Genomic DNA, 20,744 nt, shown 5'->3' on the forward strand with positions numbered 1-20,744 from the left:
TATAATGTAATATTTTGATGCCAAGTCCTAAAAGTAGAAATTGATAATAAAAATTCATTAAATAATAATCAGTAAGCAATTAGGAAAGAGCATTATTTGCCTTAAACTAATTTCATTCACTTTTCTGATAGGGTTATACAAACTTATAGATCAAATGAATTCAGTTTATTTAATAAGTCTCTCAAAATATCCTTAAGGGATATAAAGAGAAATAGAAGGTACATGAAAGTACTTGGATTGAAGCCAGTTGGAAAGTACCCATAACTGTTAACTAATAGGGTGGAGAGCAGAGGTGGTCTCCATGAAAGGTCTTACAAATTAGTCAGATGAATATATGCAAATGTTGTCATTTGTAGATAGCACAGAATTGAAAAATAAAAGTAAGATCCAGTGGATTATAATGTTGGAGTAAAGACTAATCAAATGTAGTCATCAGATAAATGTGTGTGTGTGTGTGTGTGTGTGTGTGTGTGTGTGTGAAAGAAATTCCATGCATGGGTAAGGCTACAGAAAATCTGGCAAAATAACACTTCATGTGTTACTTATTAGCAATACTAGATCTGGATGACCCAGATTCCAGGAAATAAAACATCAATGTTCTCTGCTGAGCCTAGTCTACATTTTAAAAAAATATATTCAATTCAGCGTGCCATATTTAAAAGGATTTTGATGAACAGTTGTATAAGACATAGTTGAAAGAAATAGAGATATTTGGTGTTAGGAAACATACTCTTTTAACTCAGGGATTTGGACAAGATTGACATAATTAAATATTCCTTTTAAAAACATTACTCTTGAAGATAGAGAACAGTCGGAGGGACAAAGAAAATATGGAGAGACTAATGAGAAGAGAATGCAGCAGCCCAGGTGAGAGGTAAGGGGTAATTGATTAATGAAGAAGATGGGAGGAAGTGGAGTCTGAGAGAAGTAGGATGGATTGGACATCCACCGATGGGCCACTGGGAGGGAAAGTTGACGTGGTTGTTTGGGGAGCATTATGTTCAAGATACAAGCAGGGCGTTTTAGTGACAGCTGTTAGTTAAGCTGGTGTGCAGAGAACCTGAGGGTAGGAAATATGAATGGGGAGGCACCAGAACAGAGTGAAGATCAACAGTGATGGAAGTTATGTGATCCTTTTTACAGTTCACAGAGCACTTCAACATTTAGCAACTCAACTGGTATGTAATATAATTCTTTGCAGCAAAGCATGTCTTATTGTGGCATTTCAGAGAGATGAAAACCAAAATTACCTCATGCAAATTTGTTGAAGCTTTTAACTCTAGCAAATGTCAGAACCAGGACTTGAAACCAGTTCATCGATGCCAAATTCTTAAGGTTTTTGATTTGTGATTTTTTTATTACACTCTAGAGCCTATCCAATGAGGATGAGGCTGTCAAAGGTGTGTTCCCAAGGGGAAGAAATCTCAAGGCCACAGCTGAAGGAAAGAGGGTGCTGTGAAGGAAAAGGAGACAGGGTGGTTAGGGAGGGAGAAGAAGCTGGAGAGCCCTTGGCTTTAGAAACCAGGCAGTGGGCAGAGGACAAGGAGCTTCCAGGAAGAGGAATGGGCAGGTTCTCAGATAGGACTAGGGGATCAGGACACTCAGTGCTGGGAACAGATCGTTTTCTTGACCACACATTTTTGCCTCTCCCTCATTTCACATTCACTCTCATTTCACACATTTGGCTCTGATTCCTGACTAGATTACAAGTTCCCTGAGGGCGAGGTCCGTGTCTTATTTTCCTTCTTGTCTCCGCTTTGCCTAGTACAGCTCTGTACATAGACTGATAGGAAATGTGAAAGCCCTCTGTGTACAGATGATTAATCATCCTTAGAGTTTTTCCAAAGGCACAGTCTAATGCCAGAAACACATTTGTTTAAAACGTGCGCTTAGATTTGAATGAATCTGCCTAAATGGTGCCATCTGTTCTCCGGCAATTTCAGAAACATTTTAATACGGTTTTACCTTTAAAAGGACAAGCAAATGGGCATGCCCACAAGACACGAAGACGTCCTTAACTAAACGCAGAGCAGATACCAGCACATCCAATCACACTTAAACAGCTCCACATAAAGAATGTTTTCTGAGGTTTAAGAAAATTTTATCTAAAAGGACACCAACCACTACTTCATGCAGAAAATATTTATGAGACATTACAAAACTGTAGGCATGGACTTCTACAGCATATTACTGCACTTTAATTATAGACTCCAGAAATGTAATTTCATTTTCGTAAATATCATATTCCTTTGAAATAAATGGGCACGCGCTCCAATGTTTATTAATGGTCCACATTTGATTGCACTTTCCCCATATCAGTTTCGAAGCCGAAGACAGCTGTTGAGAATAGTCTGTGTTATTTGTTTATATCGATGTTAATTTGACTTTCGTTACAGTACTGTAGGATTTATTGTTGTGCGAATATAACAGTGAAACGAAACCCATGTTTAAGTTCTGCAAATAACTTACAGTCACTTCCAGAACACCTCAACTTAGGTTCTAAATTTGAATTTGCGGTTTTACATGCACAGTTATTTGCTGATCCACTTTAGCATGCAAAATCACACACTGGCTAGGTTTGTGTATAGTTATTGTGGCAACAAGTAATGGGTCAAATTTTCAGCCTATTTAACTCACTAGCTACATCATCATCACCAAAACTATGCCATCTGTATATTTTGCTAGTTGGTGTAAATCAACCATGGTGTAGATCAAGAAGTTATTTTTACGAAAGAATTTCTGGTTGAAATAGCATCCAGATATGTTTCCCTATCTGCATACATGTGCATTCATACCAAAATTCTTTGGTTAAGTCCCATTTTGCAAAGGTGGGAATCTGAACATATTTACTCTCATGAATATTCATTTGGAATAGTCCTAGTTTTTTTATGATTTGACAAGGTGGTACTGCTAACAAACATCTTGACTCAGCTCATTTTCTTTCTTGTAGAAAATTTATAATCTAAAAAAGTACAGAGAACAATAAGACCAGCATATTTTAGTTTTCACAACCGAAAATTTTCTTCTAATAATTTTTGAATAAACGAAATAGCATGTCGCAGAGAAAGCTGATGTGTCCTTGTTGGTCTTCTACTTCTAACCTCAAAAAGGCCACCACCATCATCAATTTGCCCTATCCTTCTGGTCCACATTGTTATCCTTTTAGTGACTTAAGTTATACTCCTGTGAACAATAGGTAGTCCCACTTGTATGATTACATAAACTCTATCACAGGGTTCACATCATTCTTTAATTTGCTGTTTTTCTTCAGCACGAGGAATTTCTTCAGAAACCTATCCATGTCAATATTTCTGAAGGTTATTTCATTTTAACTTCTCTGTATTTTGAATTATCCCAGCCTATTAATCTCTTCTGCTGCAGACGTTCATTTAAGTTGTACATTTTGCACCAATTTCCCAAATAATGTTGCAGTGAATGTCCTTATACCTGTGTCTCCTGATATACCTACCCAAGAATTCTCTCTAGGAGATACACCTAGTAGTTTCTTGGTGGGTTGTGAGTTTAATGCATTAACAATGTTGCCACATACTGTCAAATTGCTCTTATTAAAGTTCTTAAGTTACGTTTCCAACAGCAGTATATAAAAATTCCCATCTCCTTAGGTCCTCAGCAGCACTTGTTGTGCTAGACTTTATCTTTTTAATTTTTGCATTCTCGTGGGTGTGAAATCATTTATTCTTATTTTTCAAAGTTAGATAGTTCTCAAAATTTATAAATTGGAGCATTTTTTTCAAATATACATTAACCATTTTTAGATTCCTTCTTTATAGGATCCCTATTCTAGCTTTTGCCTTTTTTTCTGAGTTGTCTTCTTCTTGAGTAATGAGTTGTGTATTTCAAATCTTAATCTTTAATCAGACTTACATATTGCAAATATCTTCACCCACTTACATAAGTCTTTAAATTTGGGGATATTTTGCCAAATATTTAAATCATATTTGAGTCAATTTATTTTTCTATTTTTTATGTTAACTGAAAGCTATCCATTACTACCCTGGACTGATTACAATATACTTCCATATTTTCTTGTGTTCTTGTTAATATTGTGTTATTTTACACTTAAGGCACCATTTGACCCAGCTATCTCACTTCTCAGTTAATATCCAAAGGACCTAAAATCAGCGTATTTCAGTGATGCATCCGCATCACTGTTTCTAGCAGCTCAATTCACAATAGCAAAGCTATGGAACCAACCTAGGTGCCCTTCAACAGAAGAATGGATACAGAAAATGTGGTACATATACACAAAGGAATATTACTCAGCCTTAAAGAAGAATGAAATGATGGCATTTAACAGTAAATGGATAGAGCTGGAGAATATCATGCTAAGTGCAATCCCAAAAAACCAAAATCTGGATGTTTTCTGTAACAGGCAGATGCTACTACACATAAGGCTTTATTCTATTTTTGAATCTGTGTATATAGTGTAAAAAGTTAACCTAAATTTACCTTTTCCTACCTGGAGTGCCAGGTATTCTAGCACCACTAATTAATTAGTCTGTTATTTTTCCTCTGCAGTGTGATGTCCCCTGTGTCCTACCTGGAGTTGCTCACTGAGCACAGCATGTTCCATAGACCTAGTTGTCTGCTCCTGCTTCAGTGCTCCTCTAATGACCGTGGCTTTGTGGTACACCTGGACATAGGAAAGGACAAGCACCCCTCCACCCTGCTTCTTTCACAGAATTAATTTTCTTTTTATATGAAGATTTTCTCCTACTTGATTTTTAGAACCACTTTGTTTTATTCTGGGGGAAAAAACTGGAAATATTCTTATTTCAATTGCATTATATATATATATATATATATATATATATATATATATATATAGGTTAACATACAAACTTTCGTATGTAGATTCTTAGTTTTTTCATCTAAGAATTGGTATATTTCAGGTTTTCTTTTTATGTTCTTAAATACTATTTCATCAGTTCCCTATAGATCATATCTCTTACATAAGTAATCCCTTGTTATCTCCTTGTCTTTGTTGCCATTCTGAATAATATTTGATTTCCTAATTCTTGTTGGGCTGTTAGAATTTAATTGATTTTGTATCTAGCAATACTGATAAACTTTTTGGTTCTTATCAGTTGTTTTTTTTTTTTTATAGAAGCTCTTGAGTTTTCTAGGTTGACTGTAAATATTCTATACACAATGACATTGTAATGCATTCTTTTCCTATTATTCTGCCCCTATGTCGGTCTCTTTTTTATGATGCTGGTTAGAGCCTGTGGCTCAGTGTTGAGCAGTAGCAGTGACCTAGGCATCCTTGTCTGTGAATCGTGTTTACCATTGGGAAAACTGTTCTCTTGATACGCACACTCTCTTCTCCTTCCTGTGAGGTTAAAATAGCCATTTTCAATATGGATGGCCAAGGATAGGCATGGATTATAGCTGGGTGATGAAATAAAGTTGTCATCCTGGTGAGAGGATTGGGTCTTCACCTCACTAGAACGTTTCTTTACGTCACTCTCTGAATTAACCCATCCACATTGGTTTTCAGTCATCAGCGGTAATAACATTGAAAAGCACGTACTTTATAGGTCTCAGTTACAAGTGTTTTTGTTCCATTTGACAGTGTTGGCTCCATGGGAAATGCTATATCTTTAGAAATACACATTTAAATCTTCTGACACTCTTCCAAAGTGCTCAGTTCTAATTATTTTTGTTTTGCGATTTCTTCTTTCATAGACTCCCATGAACCAAGCCTCGACCCGTTCCCACTGCATCTTCACCATTCACTTGTCAAGCAAGGAGCCAGGCTCTGCAACTGTCCGGCACGCCAAGCTCCACCTGGTTGACCTGGCTGGCTCTGAACGAGTTGCCAAGAGTGGCGTAGGGGGCCAGCTTCTGACCGAGGCCAAGTATATCAACTTGTCACTGCACTACTTGGAGCAGGTAAGGCAGCAAGAGTGGGACTCACCACAGCAACGTCCTCGCACTTCATTTGCACCTGCCATTCTACTCTCTGTTAAGTAGACCTAATAGACAGTTTGCCAGTTTCGTCTTTTTAAGTGAACAGTTCAGTGACAAGTATTTTCACCATGTTCTGCAATATCACCGCCATCAATTTCTAGATCCATTTCATAATCCCAAGCAGAAACTCTGTGCCCATTAAACGATAGCTCCCATCCCCTCCTATCCCCGTAGCCTCTATACCACCTTCTGTACCTGTTGTCTTGCTTATTCCAGGTGCCTCATATGAGTGACTATTTGAATATTTGTCCTTTTATGTCTGGCTTATTTCACTTAGCATGATATTTTAGAAGTTCATCCGCATTGTAGCATGTTTTGGAATTTTATTCCTTTTCAAGATTGAATAATATGCACTTATTCACTTGGTTCATCCACTCATCCTTTGAAGGTCTCGATGGTTGTTTCTACCTTTAACTGTTGTAAACAATGCTGTAGGAAACACAGGTGTATCTACTAGCATTTTGTATATGCCATTTCATTTAAACCTTACAACACCCCCATGTTGTAGGTGTTGGGTTTTAAAAATCCAAGTCCTCCCAAGGCCTTCCCAAAGTTACCCAGTTACTGGGTGGCTGAGGATTTGAACTGAGATTTACTTGACTATACAGCCAATGCCTTTTTCCACTTACTGCCTCATTGCCTTATTGTCTTTATTGCAAAATTAGTAGTGAGTGTGACTATAGCCTCCTGTTGCCTAATCCTTCTGGCTTGTAGATTGGCTATAACTTGGAGGTGGCCAATATTTTTCCAGCTTCCGGTGACTTCATCTAGTCAGCAATTTTGTCCCCTTAGGCTCAATTTCCCTCCCTACCTCTAATCCAAGTTGACTACGATCCAGCCCAGTAGGTGCTCTGATTTTAATTTTTGAGTTTGGTACAGAAAGCTTATCTGATTTTAACTAAACATATCTTCCAAAAAAAAGTCTTTATCTCCAACATGAGTGGCTTGGATTAGATGATTTCTCAAGTTCCTTTCACTTTGTGAGCACGAGCAGTGTGAATTGAATGTTAAGGATGGCAACTGTTTTCAGATTCTAGAAAAGAAACATGATTAAAAACTGGAATGGAGAAGTACAGAGGATATTGATGAGGCAGGAGGACTTGTTAATGAATGTTAAGGCTAAAAGACTTGAGGGGAAAACAAAGAACAAAACTTTTTTTTTTTTTTTAACGGCCTAATGAACCCTTTTGAGACTCATGCTGTCCTGATGGTAAATGCTTTATAATGGTTGTGTCTGCGAAAGCTGGTTGAGAGAAACCGAAGGGAGACTGTGTGAACAGGATGCACATGGTAGCTTCTGACCCAGTGCATCCCAGTAATGCAGCACCCAGAGATACGGATCTGCATGGCATCCCAATCATTTTAGAATTTTGACAAGAGTCAGCAGTCCTTAGCTCTTTCTTGCTAAATATTCCACACTGCTTATGCTTAACAGAGCTTTTTACTTAATAGGACACTTACAGAACAATGATATGAAAACGTAATGAACTGTATTCAAAGTGCTTTATTTCAAAGAAATGTATCTACTTATTTCAGATGGCAGCATAGTCTGTTATAATTCCCATTATGTCCATCTGTTCATATAACATAAAATTCATCAGTTGAATCGAACTTTCTTCCAATTGTAATCACTCAAGAGAAATAAATGTCTACCCCCTTTTCTTCCTTTGTTCTACACAGGCTTTGCAAGCTGCCTGTCACTAAAACTGCTCCTATCCTCACATTTCCTCTCTTCAAATCCTCGTAATATCAGCCTCATGTGAGTGGTCTTGGTGGCTACATGACATTTGATTTTCTGTATCAATAATTAAGCTATCTAACAGATATGTGTAAGGACCTGTAAAGTGCTAAGCACTGGAACACGGTGACAGACAAAATGAGAGTGGTCCTTGCCCCAGGGTCTCATGGTTTGAGGTAGGAGGACAACTTGAAGCAAGCAAGCATGAAGTCTGTGACTGTGGTGGGGTGAGAGCTGTGGAGAGGAAGGAGAAGGAGTGAGCAGAGCTCACATGGGGACCTGACTCAGACTGAGGAGGTGAGGGTTCAGGATGCTTCGCTGGTGGCTGACTCTTAAGCCGAGGCTTGAGGGAGGAATAGGGGTGAGCCAGGCGAGGCAAGGGCCTAGAGCAGGTCAGGCAGTGGGAACTGGAGCCTCTCAGCTCCTTTCTCCAGCCCCCTGGGGGCATTGGGTCATTCTGGGTCCCAATTTCACCCATGTGTCATTGACTGTGGCTCTTATGTATAATTTATCTGTTTCATTGTGACCTGCTTCTTCTCATCTGTTAACTATTCACCCTCATATCCAAGTGGCTTTGTGGGCAAGAAGGAGGCTCAAGATAAGGTCAGGGAATGAGGAGAAAAAATTAACACAAGCTCAAGAGGAAAAGATGGGAAGGTGTCAATGTGGGAAGCTGCAGTGTGTGTAAAAATGGATATGGGGCATTGAGAGCTTGTTTGGAGGTTCTAGCAGAGGAGTGCAGCTACTCATACACCCCTGACCGCAAAAATGGTCCTCCTCTATCGGGGAGGGTCGTCCTCTTCGACTGAGCATGCAGCTTCTGGAGGGACGCACGTGGAGCAGTGAGGGAGGAAGGGGACACCCGCCTAGCCAACCAGATCAGCCAAATCAACCCTGGCCATCAATGGAGTGACAGATGTCGCAGCCAGATCGCCTTCAACATACTACAGGGACACAGCCACATCAATGTTTATAGCAGCACAGTCCACAATACCTAGACTATGGAGCCAACCTAGATGCCCTTCAGTGGATGAATGGATTAAAAATGTATATACACAATGGAATTTTACTCAGCAATAAAAGAGAATAAAATCATGGCATTTGCAAGTAAATGGATGGTATTGGAGAAGATAATGCTAAGTGAAGTTAGCCAATCCCAAAAAAACAATGCTGAATGTTTTCTCTGATATAAGGAGACTGACTCATAGTGGGGTAGGGAGGGGGAACATGGGAGGAAGATGAACTCTAGACAGGGCAGAGGGGTGGGAGGGAAAGGGAGGGGGCAGGGGATTAGCAAGGATGGTGGGAAGTAATGGACATCATTTTCCAAAGTACATGTATGAAGACATGAATTGGGTGTCAACATACTTATATGCAAACAGAGATATGAAAAATTGTGATATATTTGTGTAATAAGAAATGTAATACATTCCACTGTCATTTATTTTTTAAAAAATTGATATGGGGGTTGAGTTCATTTAAGGGGAGCTGCTGGAGAGCAGGTGGATGGGTAGAGAAGGGATTTTGGAATCCATTTAGAGATACTGAGAGAGAGACAGGGACTACAAGGTAAGAAGAATAATGAAAAGAGTGGGAAGATAATGAAATAACATAATTCAAGGACTTTTATAATCAAATTATCTGGGTATAGTACTTTACTATGTGGCCACAGAGACCGGAAGTATAACACAATTTAGTGTAACTAGCTTCATTCATTCCTTCACTCACTAGATTGTGATTGAGTGGCCCCTGGGTGCTGTGAATTACCTTAGGCAGCGGGGAAAGAGGCAGTGCTACCATGTCACCAGCAAACACAGGAAGAGAAAACCTCTACTAGAAATCCATTTTAGTGTTGATAATTATACCTTCTCTTTCTCAGTTTCAATGTAAAAGAGATGAACTAGGACATAGCTTGCTAACCTGCCTTGCATTAATTAGCCTGCATGGTTTAGGAATTTTATGCAGAATGAGATTTGCCCTCCTGGCCAGAGCTGGGAAGCCCCACACCTGCTGGGAGGGTCCAGCCTGCCTGAGTCCAAGGTACCTTATTAGGGTTAGAAGTAAGTAAATTTCTGTTAACCAGAGTATCATTGGTTTTGGAGTTTTCTTGTGTATGCAGTACTTTTTCCAAAAATTGTCCTCAAAAAACATTTTCAGCCACAATAGCAGGGTACGTCTTCACCCTGGAAATTGAGTTCGTGTGAGGAAAAGCACAGGCGCCATGCATGCTTGTGCTCACTGTAAACCTCACCAAGTGCCCCTGGTGTGACCCGTGGCCTCCGTCAGCCCAAACATCAAGTGAGAAACCACCAGGAATGGAGAATGTTTGCTCTCCACCTCTTCAGAAATCGGAATCTGGCTGCTTTCAGCCAGTTATGCAACAGAAGTGGACATTTTCAGAGTTTCAATTCCCATTTGGCTCCTGGCGCATATGTTATGTTCAGGAGAAACACTGACAGTGCCAGTGGTAGTCAGACCGCTCTGAATCCTTGTCAGTTTTCAGAGGATAATTTTCCATGCCCTTCTGAGATCTTTAAAAGAAAATTGCTTTAATTCATTAAATAGTAAGCTAGTGATTATAATAGTCATTATTGATTCCAGACCTAGCTTCTAGGTCCTTAGAAATGTTATTAAGTATAATGTGAGTTTCCACTCTTTATCACCTTAAGAATGCTTTCAGGAGCATTTGACATTGTGTTTATATAAGAAACCCCAAATGGAAGTAAATAGCTTTTTTTTTTTTTTAAGAAAGCCAGGCTGTATGACTACACCCTATCCCTGTGCCCTTGAGAAGATTATTGGGTTCCTGCCCCCTTAGTAACTCAAGAATCATCTTCCTCTGCCTTTTTCCTGAATGCCTGCCCTTTCTGTGTCACTCTGCAGATTTGTGTCTGTTCTAGTGGGCTGGGTTCATTATGATTCTTTCTCCTGGCTACACTGATTGATTCAAGGGTGGGTCAGGACCCAGGCTGGTCCTTAGAGAAGATCAGGAATTTTGTTTATTGATTAGGGAAACAATGTCCTGTCTCCCTTAAGTTATGAATAAGGAAGTATATAACATCAGGGCACTTGGAAGCCATCCTGTGGCTGTGAGGAGGAGCTGACTTCTGCCACATGAAAGCAGAAGAGAGTTATGGGCAAAACTACATCCTTGTTGGTAGCACTAACCTTTGGAGTCATTTCTAACCTGGGGCCCCTCCTGTTCAATTCCATGAGCCAATAAATTTCCCTCATGATTGAAACCAGTGTGAATTACATTTTCTGTTACTTAAAACCAAAAGTGAGTTCAGTAACACACAATTTAATATCAACAGGGAGTTTAATAAGCATGTTCTTCTTTATGCAAAGTTGTCAATAAAGGCATTGGATAGAAAAGATATATAAATATTATTTCCTAGAGCAGTGAAAAGGTGATTTTTTTTATGAAAGAACCTCAATGAACTTAGAGAACTATTAGATGCTTAATAGATGATTCATAAATAACAATGCTTCTCTCTCTGCACACCAGTCATGCCAATCCATGTTTGGTCTGGTACTTGGTACTTGGGCCACCTTACCTGTTTCAGGTATATAACTTGTTCTTTAAGCTCTTGGGGCCTGAACCTTTGCTCAGCATCCCTTGCCACTCATATCAAGGCTGCCATGTTCTCCATCTTTCTTCCTATTACACTGAAACAGATCACCCAAATCTTATTCCATATTGAGGACCCTCACACTGCCTTTCCAAATGAAACTAGTTCATCCATTCATTGTGTTCAGTACACGTTGTATTCATCAGGTTTCTTAGTTGCAAGCCGGAAAGTCCGTGCTAGCTATTTTAAGCAGCATAGAGTTTACTAAACATAAAGAATCTCAATAAAAGTTAGAAATCTGGCTTGGATACCACCCAGCTGGAAGCAAAGCAACCAGAAGACACAGCTAACCACCCCACTGAATCGTTCTGCAAAACACCTCTGTTATCCCCACCTGGCACTTACGACATTGAGGGCAGGGTTTCAGAAACTTTACCAGAGCTGCATCAGAAGAACCAGATGGCTACCACCTTTCTCTTTCACAAATCTGATTCTCCTCCTTATGGTCACTACCTCGTATTGCTTATCTCCAGATCCCACACAGGGAATCTGCTTGGTGGGGCTACGTTTTATGCAAAATATGAGTTGTGAGACAGACTAAGATGTGTAGTTTTATATGAAGTCAAAGTAGAATGGGAGTGTCTTGAGTACTGATGGAGACAATTTAGTTTCTGCCACATGTACTAAGTTCTGGAACGTGGTTTTAAGCAGTGGAAATAGAGTAGTAACCAAGAGGCATGGCATCTCTGACTTGGAAGAGTAGAACATTGAGTGGGGAAGCAGATGGAGAACAAGTAAATAAAGATAATTTAAAATAGTGGTAAGTACTAGAAGAAAAATAAAATAGATTAACAGGCTGTTAATATTGCTGTGTAATATTTGACAGGGTATCCAGGAAAGACCTTTAAGGACATAAAATTTGAACAAATATTTGAATGAGAAGAAATAGAAAGCTGTGTGAAAATTTGAGGCAGGAGGGTCCCGGGTAAAAGGAACATCAAGTTCAAAAGCTTTGATGTGGGAATAGCATTGGCCTGTGAGAAGGCCGGTGCAGGCAAGGAGAACATGGCAGGAGACGAGGTCAGATAGGTCAAAGGGTGCCAGATTCCATAGGACTTGAGTTATTATACTAACTGTATTGGGAAGCTACTAGAAGATCGTAAGCAGGGAAGTGACTTGGTATAACTTATGTTTTATAAAGACTGCTCTGGTTGGTGTGCAGAGAATAGGACATGGAAGGGCAAAAGTAGAAGCATGGAGATGACTCAGAACCTTGTGCAGTTGTCCAAGCAAGGAATCATGGAGGCTTAGGTTGGAGTGGTCCATTTCTGGGTAAGTCTTATTGGAAAACCTAAGAAACCTAGAAATTGCTGATGGATTGGATATTGGAAGTGAGGAAAAATAAAAGATGATGGCTAGGGCTTTGGCCTGAGCAACTAGGAAAATGATGGTGTCATTGATAATGATGTGTAGACCTGAGAAAGAATCAGACATGGGGCAGAGAGCAGAGAAACCCAGGTGGCGATGAAGAGTCACCAAAGAGCTGATACGTCAAGAGAGGTTCAGACCTGGGGTATATATTGGGAAGACATCAAAATAGAGATTCCTGTAAAAGCCAGGAGATAGGAAGGGATTACCTGGGAAGAGAGTATAAATAAGAAAGAAAAGAGGATCAAGAACAAAGCTCTGGAACTCCTCACTACTTACAATTTGGGAAGGAAAAAAGGAATCATTCATTAACTAGCTTTTTAAAAATATTTATTTTTTAGTTGTAGTTGGACACAATACTTTCATTTCACTTAATTATTTTTATGTGGTGCTGAGGGTTGAACCCAGGGTCTCGAACGTGCGAGGTGAGCGCTCTACCGCTGAGCCACAACCCCAGCCCTATTTTTTTTAAATAATTTTTATTTGTAGTTGGACACAATACCTTTATTTTATTTGTTTATTTTTATGTGGTGCTGAGGATCAAACCCAGGGCCTCGCATGTGAGAGGCGAGCACTTTACCGCTGAGCCACAAACCCAGCCCTATTTTTTAAAATATTTTTTTAGTTGTAGTTGGACACAATACCTTTATTTTATTTATTTATTTTTATGTGGTGCTGAGGATCAAACTCAGTACCTCACACGCACTAGGCGAGCACTCTACTGCTGAGCCACAACCCCAGCCCCTCATTAACTAGTTTTTGAGGAGAGCTAAAACCAAGAAACATGGTGTCCCAATTACCAAGTGAATGGAGTGTTTTCCCAAAGGAAACAATGAGTGCCTGTGTAGAATACTTCATTCAACTCAAAAGGCTAACAAGAAGACAGTCAGTGCTTTTGGTACAATTGAGGTTGCTGATGACCTTGGCAAGAGTCATCTTAGTCTAGTGCAATAGTGGGCATCCAGAATGGGCAGCATCCAAATGAAAGAGAGCACAAGAGGAGATGCATGTAGGAGCAAAGTCGATGAGGACAGAAGAGGAAGAGGGTGGGGGGCTGAACTGAGAACAGTAACAGGGAAAAACAGTGTTCTTTAGTGATAGGAATGTAGGAATCCAGTGGCAGATGCACGACAGTCTCAGTCAGCTTGCTTATATCTGGTAGAAGGGTGGCCCTCAGCTCAATCTGAGGTTAGAGAGAAGAGAGAGGAGGGATGCCGTGACATGGGGCTGGCTCACCACTGAGGGACAGAGATTTGAAGAGGGAGGAGAAAGTATGAAGGCCTCCTTTCTGCAGTTGGGAAACTGATCCAGGACTGCTGGGTTGTAGTAACACCTGGGCTTATGAATTTAAAGTGAAACTAGTGGTATATGCTTTTTCTTAAAACAGCTTTCGAAAAACAATCTTGACGTCTTGTTTTGTAAACCAAAGCAGATCAAAAGGTTGTGGTGATGGGAACTACATAGCTGGGCAGAGGGAGGGCTGGACCAGCAGGTGTTGATATTCCTAGGGTTCAGGATCTTATGATGCCCCTGAATTGACATTCTGTGGGCCAATAATTCCAGCTGCTTTGTAAGGGACATCCTAGCATTGGATAATCTTCCCAGGATGATCCTGGTGCCTCTCTTTGGCGACAGCCCCAGCATCCCATCATCCATCTAGTGCCTTCCTATTAAGTACCTAAGGAACCCATGAGGAGTAAGATAAGCTGCCTCTTTCATCGATGATGAGAACAAACATGTCCACAGCACTTACTATGTGCAGTTACTACTCAAAGTGACTTACACATTGTAATGCCTTTAATCATTCTACTGTTATGAGGTAGGTACTATATTTATCCTGGTTGTACATGTGAAGACATGAGGCAGAAATGTCGAGTGGCATGTTCTAGTAAGGTTAGGACTTTCCCCTGGACAACTTGCATCAGAATCTGGGATCTCAAACTCTTACGCAGCTTCTCATAGCTCTTGTTCACTGTTCTGCCTCTGCCTTGGAAATGGGGCACACAGCTCAATTTGTTTGTTTTTTGTTTGGATAGGGTACTGGCAATCCACACAGGGCCTTGTGCATGCCAAGCAAACTCTCTTCCACTAAGCTACATCTCTAGCCCTACAGCTCAATATTGGTGGGGTCAAAGTCATCAGGCACAATTTACTATTATGTTTTTATACAGATTTTCCAACATCTGGAAGCAGAATGAGAGTGTGTCCGCTTGTCTGCAAGTCACTTCATCTGTCCAGAAATTACAGGGTTCACAATGCTAGGTTCATGCTACATTTACTTGATTCCATCTTTACCATTCTTGTACTGAATATTCTTGCTAAGGTATTTATTCCGTGCCCAACTTTTAGATGTCACCCTGCATTTAGTCATTCTTTCTTTTCCTATTTTTATTACTGCTGAAGCTCCACTGTTTGTCACTTGAGCCTTTCCTGTCAAGGTAATGCTATTGTTTTTTTCAACTTTATCACAGGTCATCATTGCCCTTTCAGAAAAAAACCGTTCGCACATTCCTTACAGGAACTCCATGATGACCAGTGTCCTGAGAGACAGTTTGGGAGGGAACTGCATGACCACTATGATTGCGACGCTCTCTTTAGAGAAAAGGAATATCGACGTATGTTGTTTTTCTTTTTTTCTTTTTATTCAGGGGATCTTAGCCTGGGTTTTCCTTGCTGGTTTTGGGGATCAAGTTGAGGGTCCTGAGTGAGTTTCCATCTTTTCTGCTGGGTTGAGATAGGCTTCAGGGGTGAACACACCACAGAGTTCTCAGCATTAGGTTATTTGCTAGCATTGTAAAAAAATCCATTTGAGAACTGACTTCACATATACCAGGTGGTTTGAGAAAGCTGTAGACACAAATTTTGGAAGGCCTGCTTAAATTTGAAAGGCATTTTTAGGCAGAGAAATGAGAGAGTCTTCTCTTGCTTCTCTTGAACAGTTTTGCTCCTGGCTAGTAAAATCCGGGTACCTTGGAGGTGTACCTGAGATCTGTCCCCAGACGTGTCCCAGAGTGCAGCGTGCTGGCTGCTTTGGCGGTGCCCGGCTAGTGAACGGCTCTCCTGGGCTGCTCTGGAGCCAGCTGACGTTTCCCACATTGCAGTTGCTGAATGTTTGGGGTCCAGATCCTCTCCAAGAGAGCAGCAGGGTGCTTCCCAGAGCACGCCAAGCCTTTGATGGTGAGGTGCCGTGAACGGCCTCACTTCTTGGTCTGTTACAAATATTTATTTTGTAGTCTCTCATGTTTGTGGTTGTGGTACCTGCTGTGATTATGACTTACATGTCTGGTTCTGGTTTAACAGATCAATACTTAAAAACACATGTCAGTTGCCATTTGGGGTCTTAGGATCTCCCATATTTTTGGCATTGGTCATTTTATTAAGACAAAATCAAGAAAATAACCTTCCAGAGCTAAGTTCCCTAATTTAGAGGCATCATTCTTCATTGTGGTTTTTATATACATCACTCTTTAGGTATGCATCTTTTTTCTATGACTAAAATTTAAGTTTTGTCTAACAAGAAATTTCTCTCCCTGCTATAACCCTTTTAAAAGTTGTTTTGCTTTGTAGGAATCTATATCTACCTGCAGATTTGCACAACGAGTGGCACTCATAAAGAATGAAGCTGTTCTTAATGAAGAAATCGATCCCAGATCGGTAAGCAACTTGTACCTGTTGAAAAAAATGATTATATCAAAGATTAGCTAAAACTCGGGCTGGAGCATTTACTCTGTACTAGACAGTGTTCTAAGTAAGGCATTAACTGATTAAATTCTCAGAACAAGCCGATGAGTAAATGCTGGCTCTGTCTCTGCAGATAATGAAATTGAGGCACAAGGATGGTAACTTGCTCATAATCACAGTGCTAATGAGTCTCAGCAACTTAGACCCTGTCTCAAAATAAATCTAAAAAGGGTCAGTACTCAGTGATAAAGCACCTGAGTTTGATCCCCAGTACCAAGAAACAACACCAATAACAAAAATAAGTAGCAGAGCCAGGATTCAAATCTAGACAGTCCAGCCAAGAATCTGTGCTCCTACCTCCAGCTCCCACCACTTTACCACAGAGTTGTGCCCTGAGTCCTAAATACATAGGCAGCCTGTTCCAAAACTCAGTTTAGCTTTCTAGAGACAAGAACAAGCCATCTTGTATAAATGCTTATAACGAAAGAGAAATGCTAATGGGAAAAATATTTTGAATCACTGTCCTATATTCTAGGGACTTTCAAAAATTATCAGTCTGATTCATGGAAAAATGAGCAAGTTTCTTGTTTGATAGTAATAAATCCTCCTTTATCAAAACACTTTTTTTAAGGGAAAAAAACTTCAAGTTTCATGAATGTATATATTTTCTCTTTTCTGTTTGTTAGCTTTCTATAAAGGAAATGCAGTACCAAATCAGCTCATGCCAACACTTAAAATGTAGAAATGAAATATCTCAAGTTTTGTCAAATTCCGTAATTAAGATTGATATATTAGGCACAGTGGTGCCCACCTTTAATCCCAGCAGCTCAGAGGCTGAGGCAGCAGAATCACAAGTTCATAGCCAGCCTCAGTAACAAGAAGAAAATTCAGTGAGACCCTGTCTCTAAATAAAATACAAAATAGGGATGGGGATGTGGCTCAGTGGTTGAGTGCCCCTGAGTTCAATCCCTGGTAACCCCCCATCCCCAAATAAAAGATTTGTTAGGGCTGGTGAAAGATACAGCTCAGTGGTATAGCATGTGTCTAGGCTCTGTGAAACCCTGGGTTCAATCCCCAGCACTACCAAAAAAAAAAAAAATGGATTATATAACATTTTTTAAAAATCACTCAATTTTACTTATTTCTCCAGAATATAAGCTGATGTAGGTTTTCTAGTATGCATTATTAAGGAATATGAAATCTTGCCAACAGTGCTTCAATTAAAAATTTCTCAAATTTACTGTTTTCCATATCAATTACTTCCTCTTGATTATTTGCCCCTTCTCCCCTGAAATCATTACACTGAAGAATAGAGAGAAAGGAAGAAAAAGGAATGATGGGAATATATGTTTTACCCTGCTTGCCTCTGGGAGCACCAGGCTTCCCTGATAGAATTCTCTTCTGGAGAAACCAATGGATGAGGCAGGAGTCTATTTCCAGTACAGGCCCTGGTCAGGTATCAGCATCAAGAAAAGCCCCCACAGGGAAGAAGAGATGGAATGCAAGGGCCTGAGTCAAGAGAAATTACACTTCCTACTGTCCCTACCTTCCAGCTGCCCTATGACATTCCTGTGCAGAACAAGACAGACAGTTATGACATTACTGCCCCGAAGACAAAAATTAATAAAAATCAACATATTAGACATTGGAAGGGGTTTTCCTTTGAATTGTCTAGAGAGACGCTTCCTTGAAGCGACATGATGAATTTGAAGAAAGGCGAACATTATTATGTGTTTGATGTGGCTCTGTGAGAGATTTAAAGAAAACAGAGATGAGGAGTGAAAAGCTAATAGCTGATAATTGAACAAGTTGCTGGGGTCTGCCTAGTACAGAACAATCTAGTAATTAACAAATGTTGTTTCCTCATTTCTATAATAATTTCTTCTGAACACTGACATTTCTATTTACTATTTTACGTACATAGTTTATCTGAAGTGTAAGTGACAATTGGAAATTTGTCTAGAAACCACCTAAGACACAACTGGGTGGGATTTCTTATGCCTTACTCTCAAATTATAATGGCAAATGTGGAAGCAGCCCTGTAAGATGGGAGTGATCAAGGATCTGCCCTACTTTCCTTAAAAGTATTGGTACTTCAGAGAGAGAAGGTGATAAAAGAACTGTGAGCCAGGTCAGAGTTGGTGACTGGGCTTGGGCCAGTATCTTCTCAGGATGGCTTTAATTTCAGAGTTCCTGCAGTAATCTGATGGGAGGTATAACTGTGGTCATCTCAAATCATAAAAAGTTGGCTTAGTTTGATATATCTACTCGATCAGACAGGGAAATAATGTAATTTTTTACATTTCACTTTGAAAGGTTTAATAGAAGCAAAATGTATTGCACCAAATATATTAATTTTTTGGAGGAGAGTTCAAATAAATGACTCACGGTTCTTGTCTGAAGATTTTTGTTCTTCATAGCTTGATGATTCTGGGAATATTTTTTAAAAGAAGCTAACAAATAAAATTCAGACTCTCCTATATGCATTCAAATAAAATCCTAGGAACACTGACATGTGCAAAATACTCAGTACCACATTCTTTGGGACTTATGTTCATATTGATGTGGTCCAGATCACTTGAAACTCACCTAAATAAATTTTTAGAAGCATCTTTGAAATATATATCTGAGGTTGAAAGAAATTAAAAGAATTCACCAGAGCCTGAAAGAAAGCTGAGGCTACAGTTGTCCTGGAGTGGGTAAAAGAGTTGTAACAAAGGGATAGGAGTAGGTCCTGGAATTTTGAACCTAAGATATCTTCTTATCTCCCTAACAAAAAGCCTGTGGGAGGGGGGGTGGAATCTAATGGCATAGAGAGACATTAGCGCAGCTTGTCTGCCTTAGCCTGGACTCTAAGTAGAACAAAAAGTACTTTATATAAAAAACTGAAACTCTCGGCACTACCTCTCATGATTTTGAAGTTCAAATTCATACAACCCTTTTAGCCTGGCAACCTGCTAGCAAAGTTATGGAATTAGCAAAGGTACTGAAAGACAAACTAGATTTTTTTTTCTTTCTTTTCTCTCTCTCTCTTTCCATTCCATTCTTTCTTTTTTGTTCTTTTCTCTCTTTTTATTGTCTGTTCTTTTCTCCCCCCACCCCCCTTCTTTCTTTTTTCTGGTGAGAAATACCAAATAGTCAAAGGAGTGTGAAAGCTGGATTGGAGCTGCTAATTTTTGTTTTAGGAAGTTTGCATAATGATCACAGGGGGTTTATTTCAAGGATTTAGGGATAAGCTGGGCGCCGTGGTGCATCTCTGTAATCCCAGCAGCTCAGAGGCTGAGGCAGCAGGATCTCGAATTCAAAGCCATCCTCAGTAACAAGAAGACCCTAAGCAACTCAGTGAGCAACTCAGTGTCTCTAAATAAAATACAAAATAGGGCTGGGTATGTGGCTCAGTGGTTGAGTGCCCCTGGGTTCAATCCCCAGTACCCGCCCCAAAAAAGTATTTAGGAATAAGTTATCACTAGAAAATATATCAATGCATAGAAAAAAATAGGAAAAATGAAAAACAAAATTATAATGAGAATTTGTTTATGGAAGGCAATACAGGGGTGAGAGCTTTTAAGAGATCTATAATGTTTTATTTCTTAAATAGTGGGGACATGGGTGTTAACTTCAGCTATGTAGTGGGTATCATATATTATTTAATGCCTTTTCTGTATTCTGAAATAGTTCAAATTAAAAGACAAATTACATGAATGTAGGTGATTGATCACATGCACAGTTTAAACGAAAAAAAATTGGATGATTTCAAATAAAGTATTTGATAACATTAAGCATTCATCCACACACTGAAAGACTCATTAAACTGTAAGTGAACATTTAAACTAATAAAGCATATTAATCAAAAAATTACATAAACATCACTTTAAAAGTGAAATGTTAGAAGAAATAACAAAAGACTGTTTTAAGAATTACACATGAAGATCCTAGCTAGGACAGTGAGACAATAAAAAATAATAAAATGCATGAGAATTAGAAAAGAAGAAAACATCTGTCCTTACTTGCAGATAATTTTATTGTTTATGTAGAACATTCAAGAATATTTAATAATAAACAGAACCAAAATATGCTTGGAAAATTATTTAGTATATAATCCAAAACTGAATTGCATTTTTGTATTCCAGAGGCCAACAATTAGAAAATATAATTTTCCAAAATTCCAATTACAATATCAACAAAAACTTTTTTCTATAAATAAGATATTTATAGAAAAATTATAAATTTTTATTGAAGGAGAGAGGCTTACCATGTTCATGGATGGGATGATTCAATGTAATTCCAAATAAAATTTGAGGAAGGCTTTTATATAATTTGATGAGCTAGTC

The 20,744-nt window shown here is 39.3% G+C and overlaps 1 protein-coding gene across 3 annotated transcripts in view; it reads left to right on the forward strand.

The window, feature by feature from the left end:
* Kif6 (kinesin family member 6) overlaps window positions 1–20,744 on the forward strand; it is a 410,513-nt gene that overhangs the window by 137,503 nt on the left and 252,266 nt on the right. For 2 of the 3 annotated variants that reach the window (XM_046450779.2, XM_046450780.2), the window contains exons 7-9: window positions 5,710–5,916; window positions 15,204–15,347; window positions 16,300–16,386. In XM_046450779.2, coding sequence (XP_046306735.1) covers window positions 5,710–5,916; window positions 15,204–15,347; window positions 16,300–16,386 — 438 coding nt within the window. Of the gene's footprint in view, window positions 1–5,709; window positions 5,917–15,203; window positions 15,348–16,299; window positions 16,387–20,744 lie in introns of those variants that run through there. The other variant, XM_058581414.1, reaches the window with a different exon arrangement.

The sequence above is a fragment of the Marmota monax genome, unplaced genomic scaffold (assembly GCF_021218885.2).
Source record: "Marmota monax isolate L192 unplaced genomic scaffold, Marmota_monax_Labrador192_F-V1.1 WCK01_AAM20220418_F8-fsc00127, whole genome shotgun sequence".
Classification (NCBI taxonomy): Eukaryota; Metazoa; Chordata; class Mammalia; order Rodentia; family Sciuridae; genus Marmota; species Marmota monax.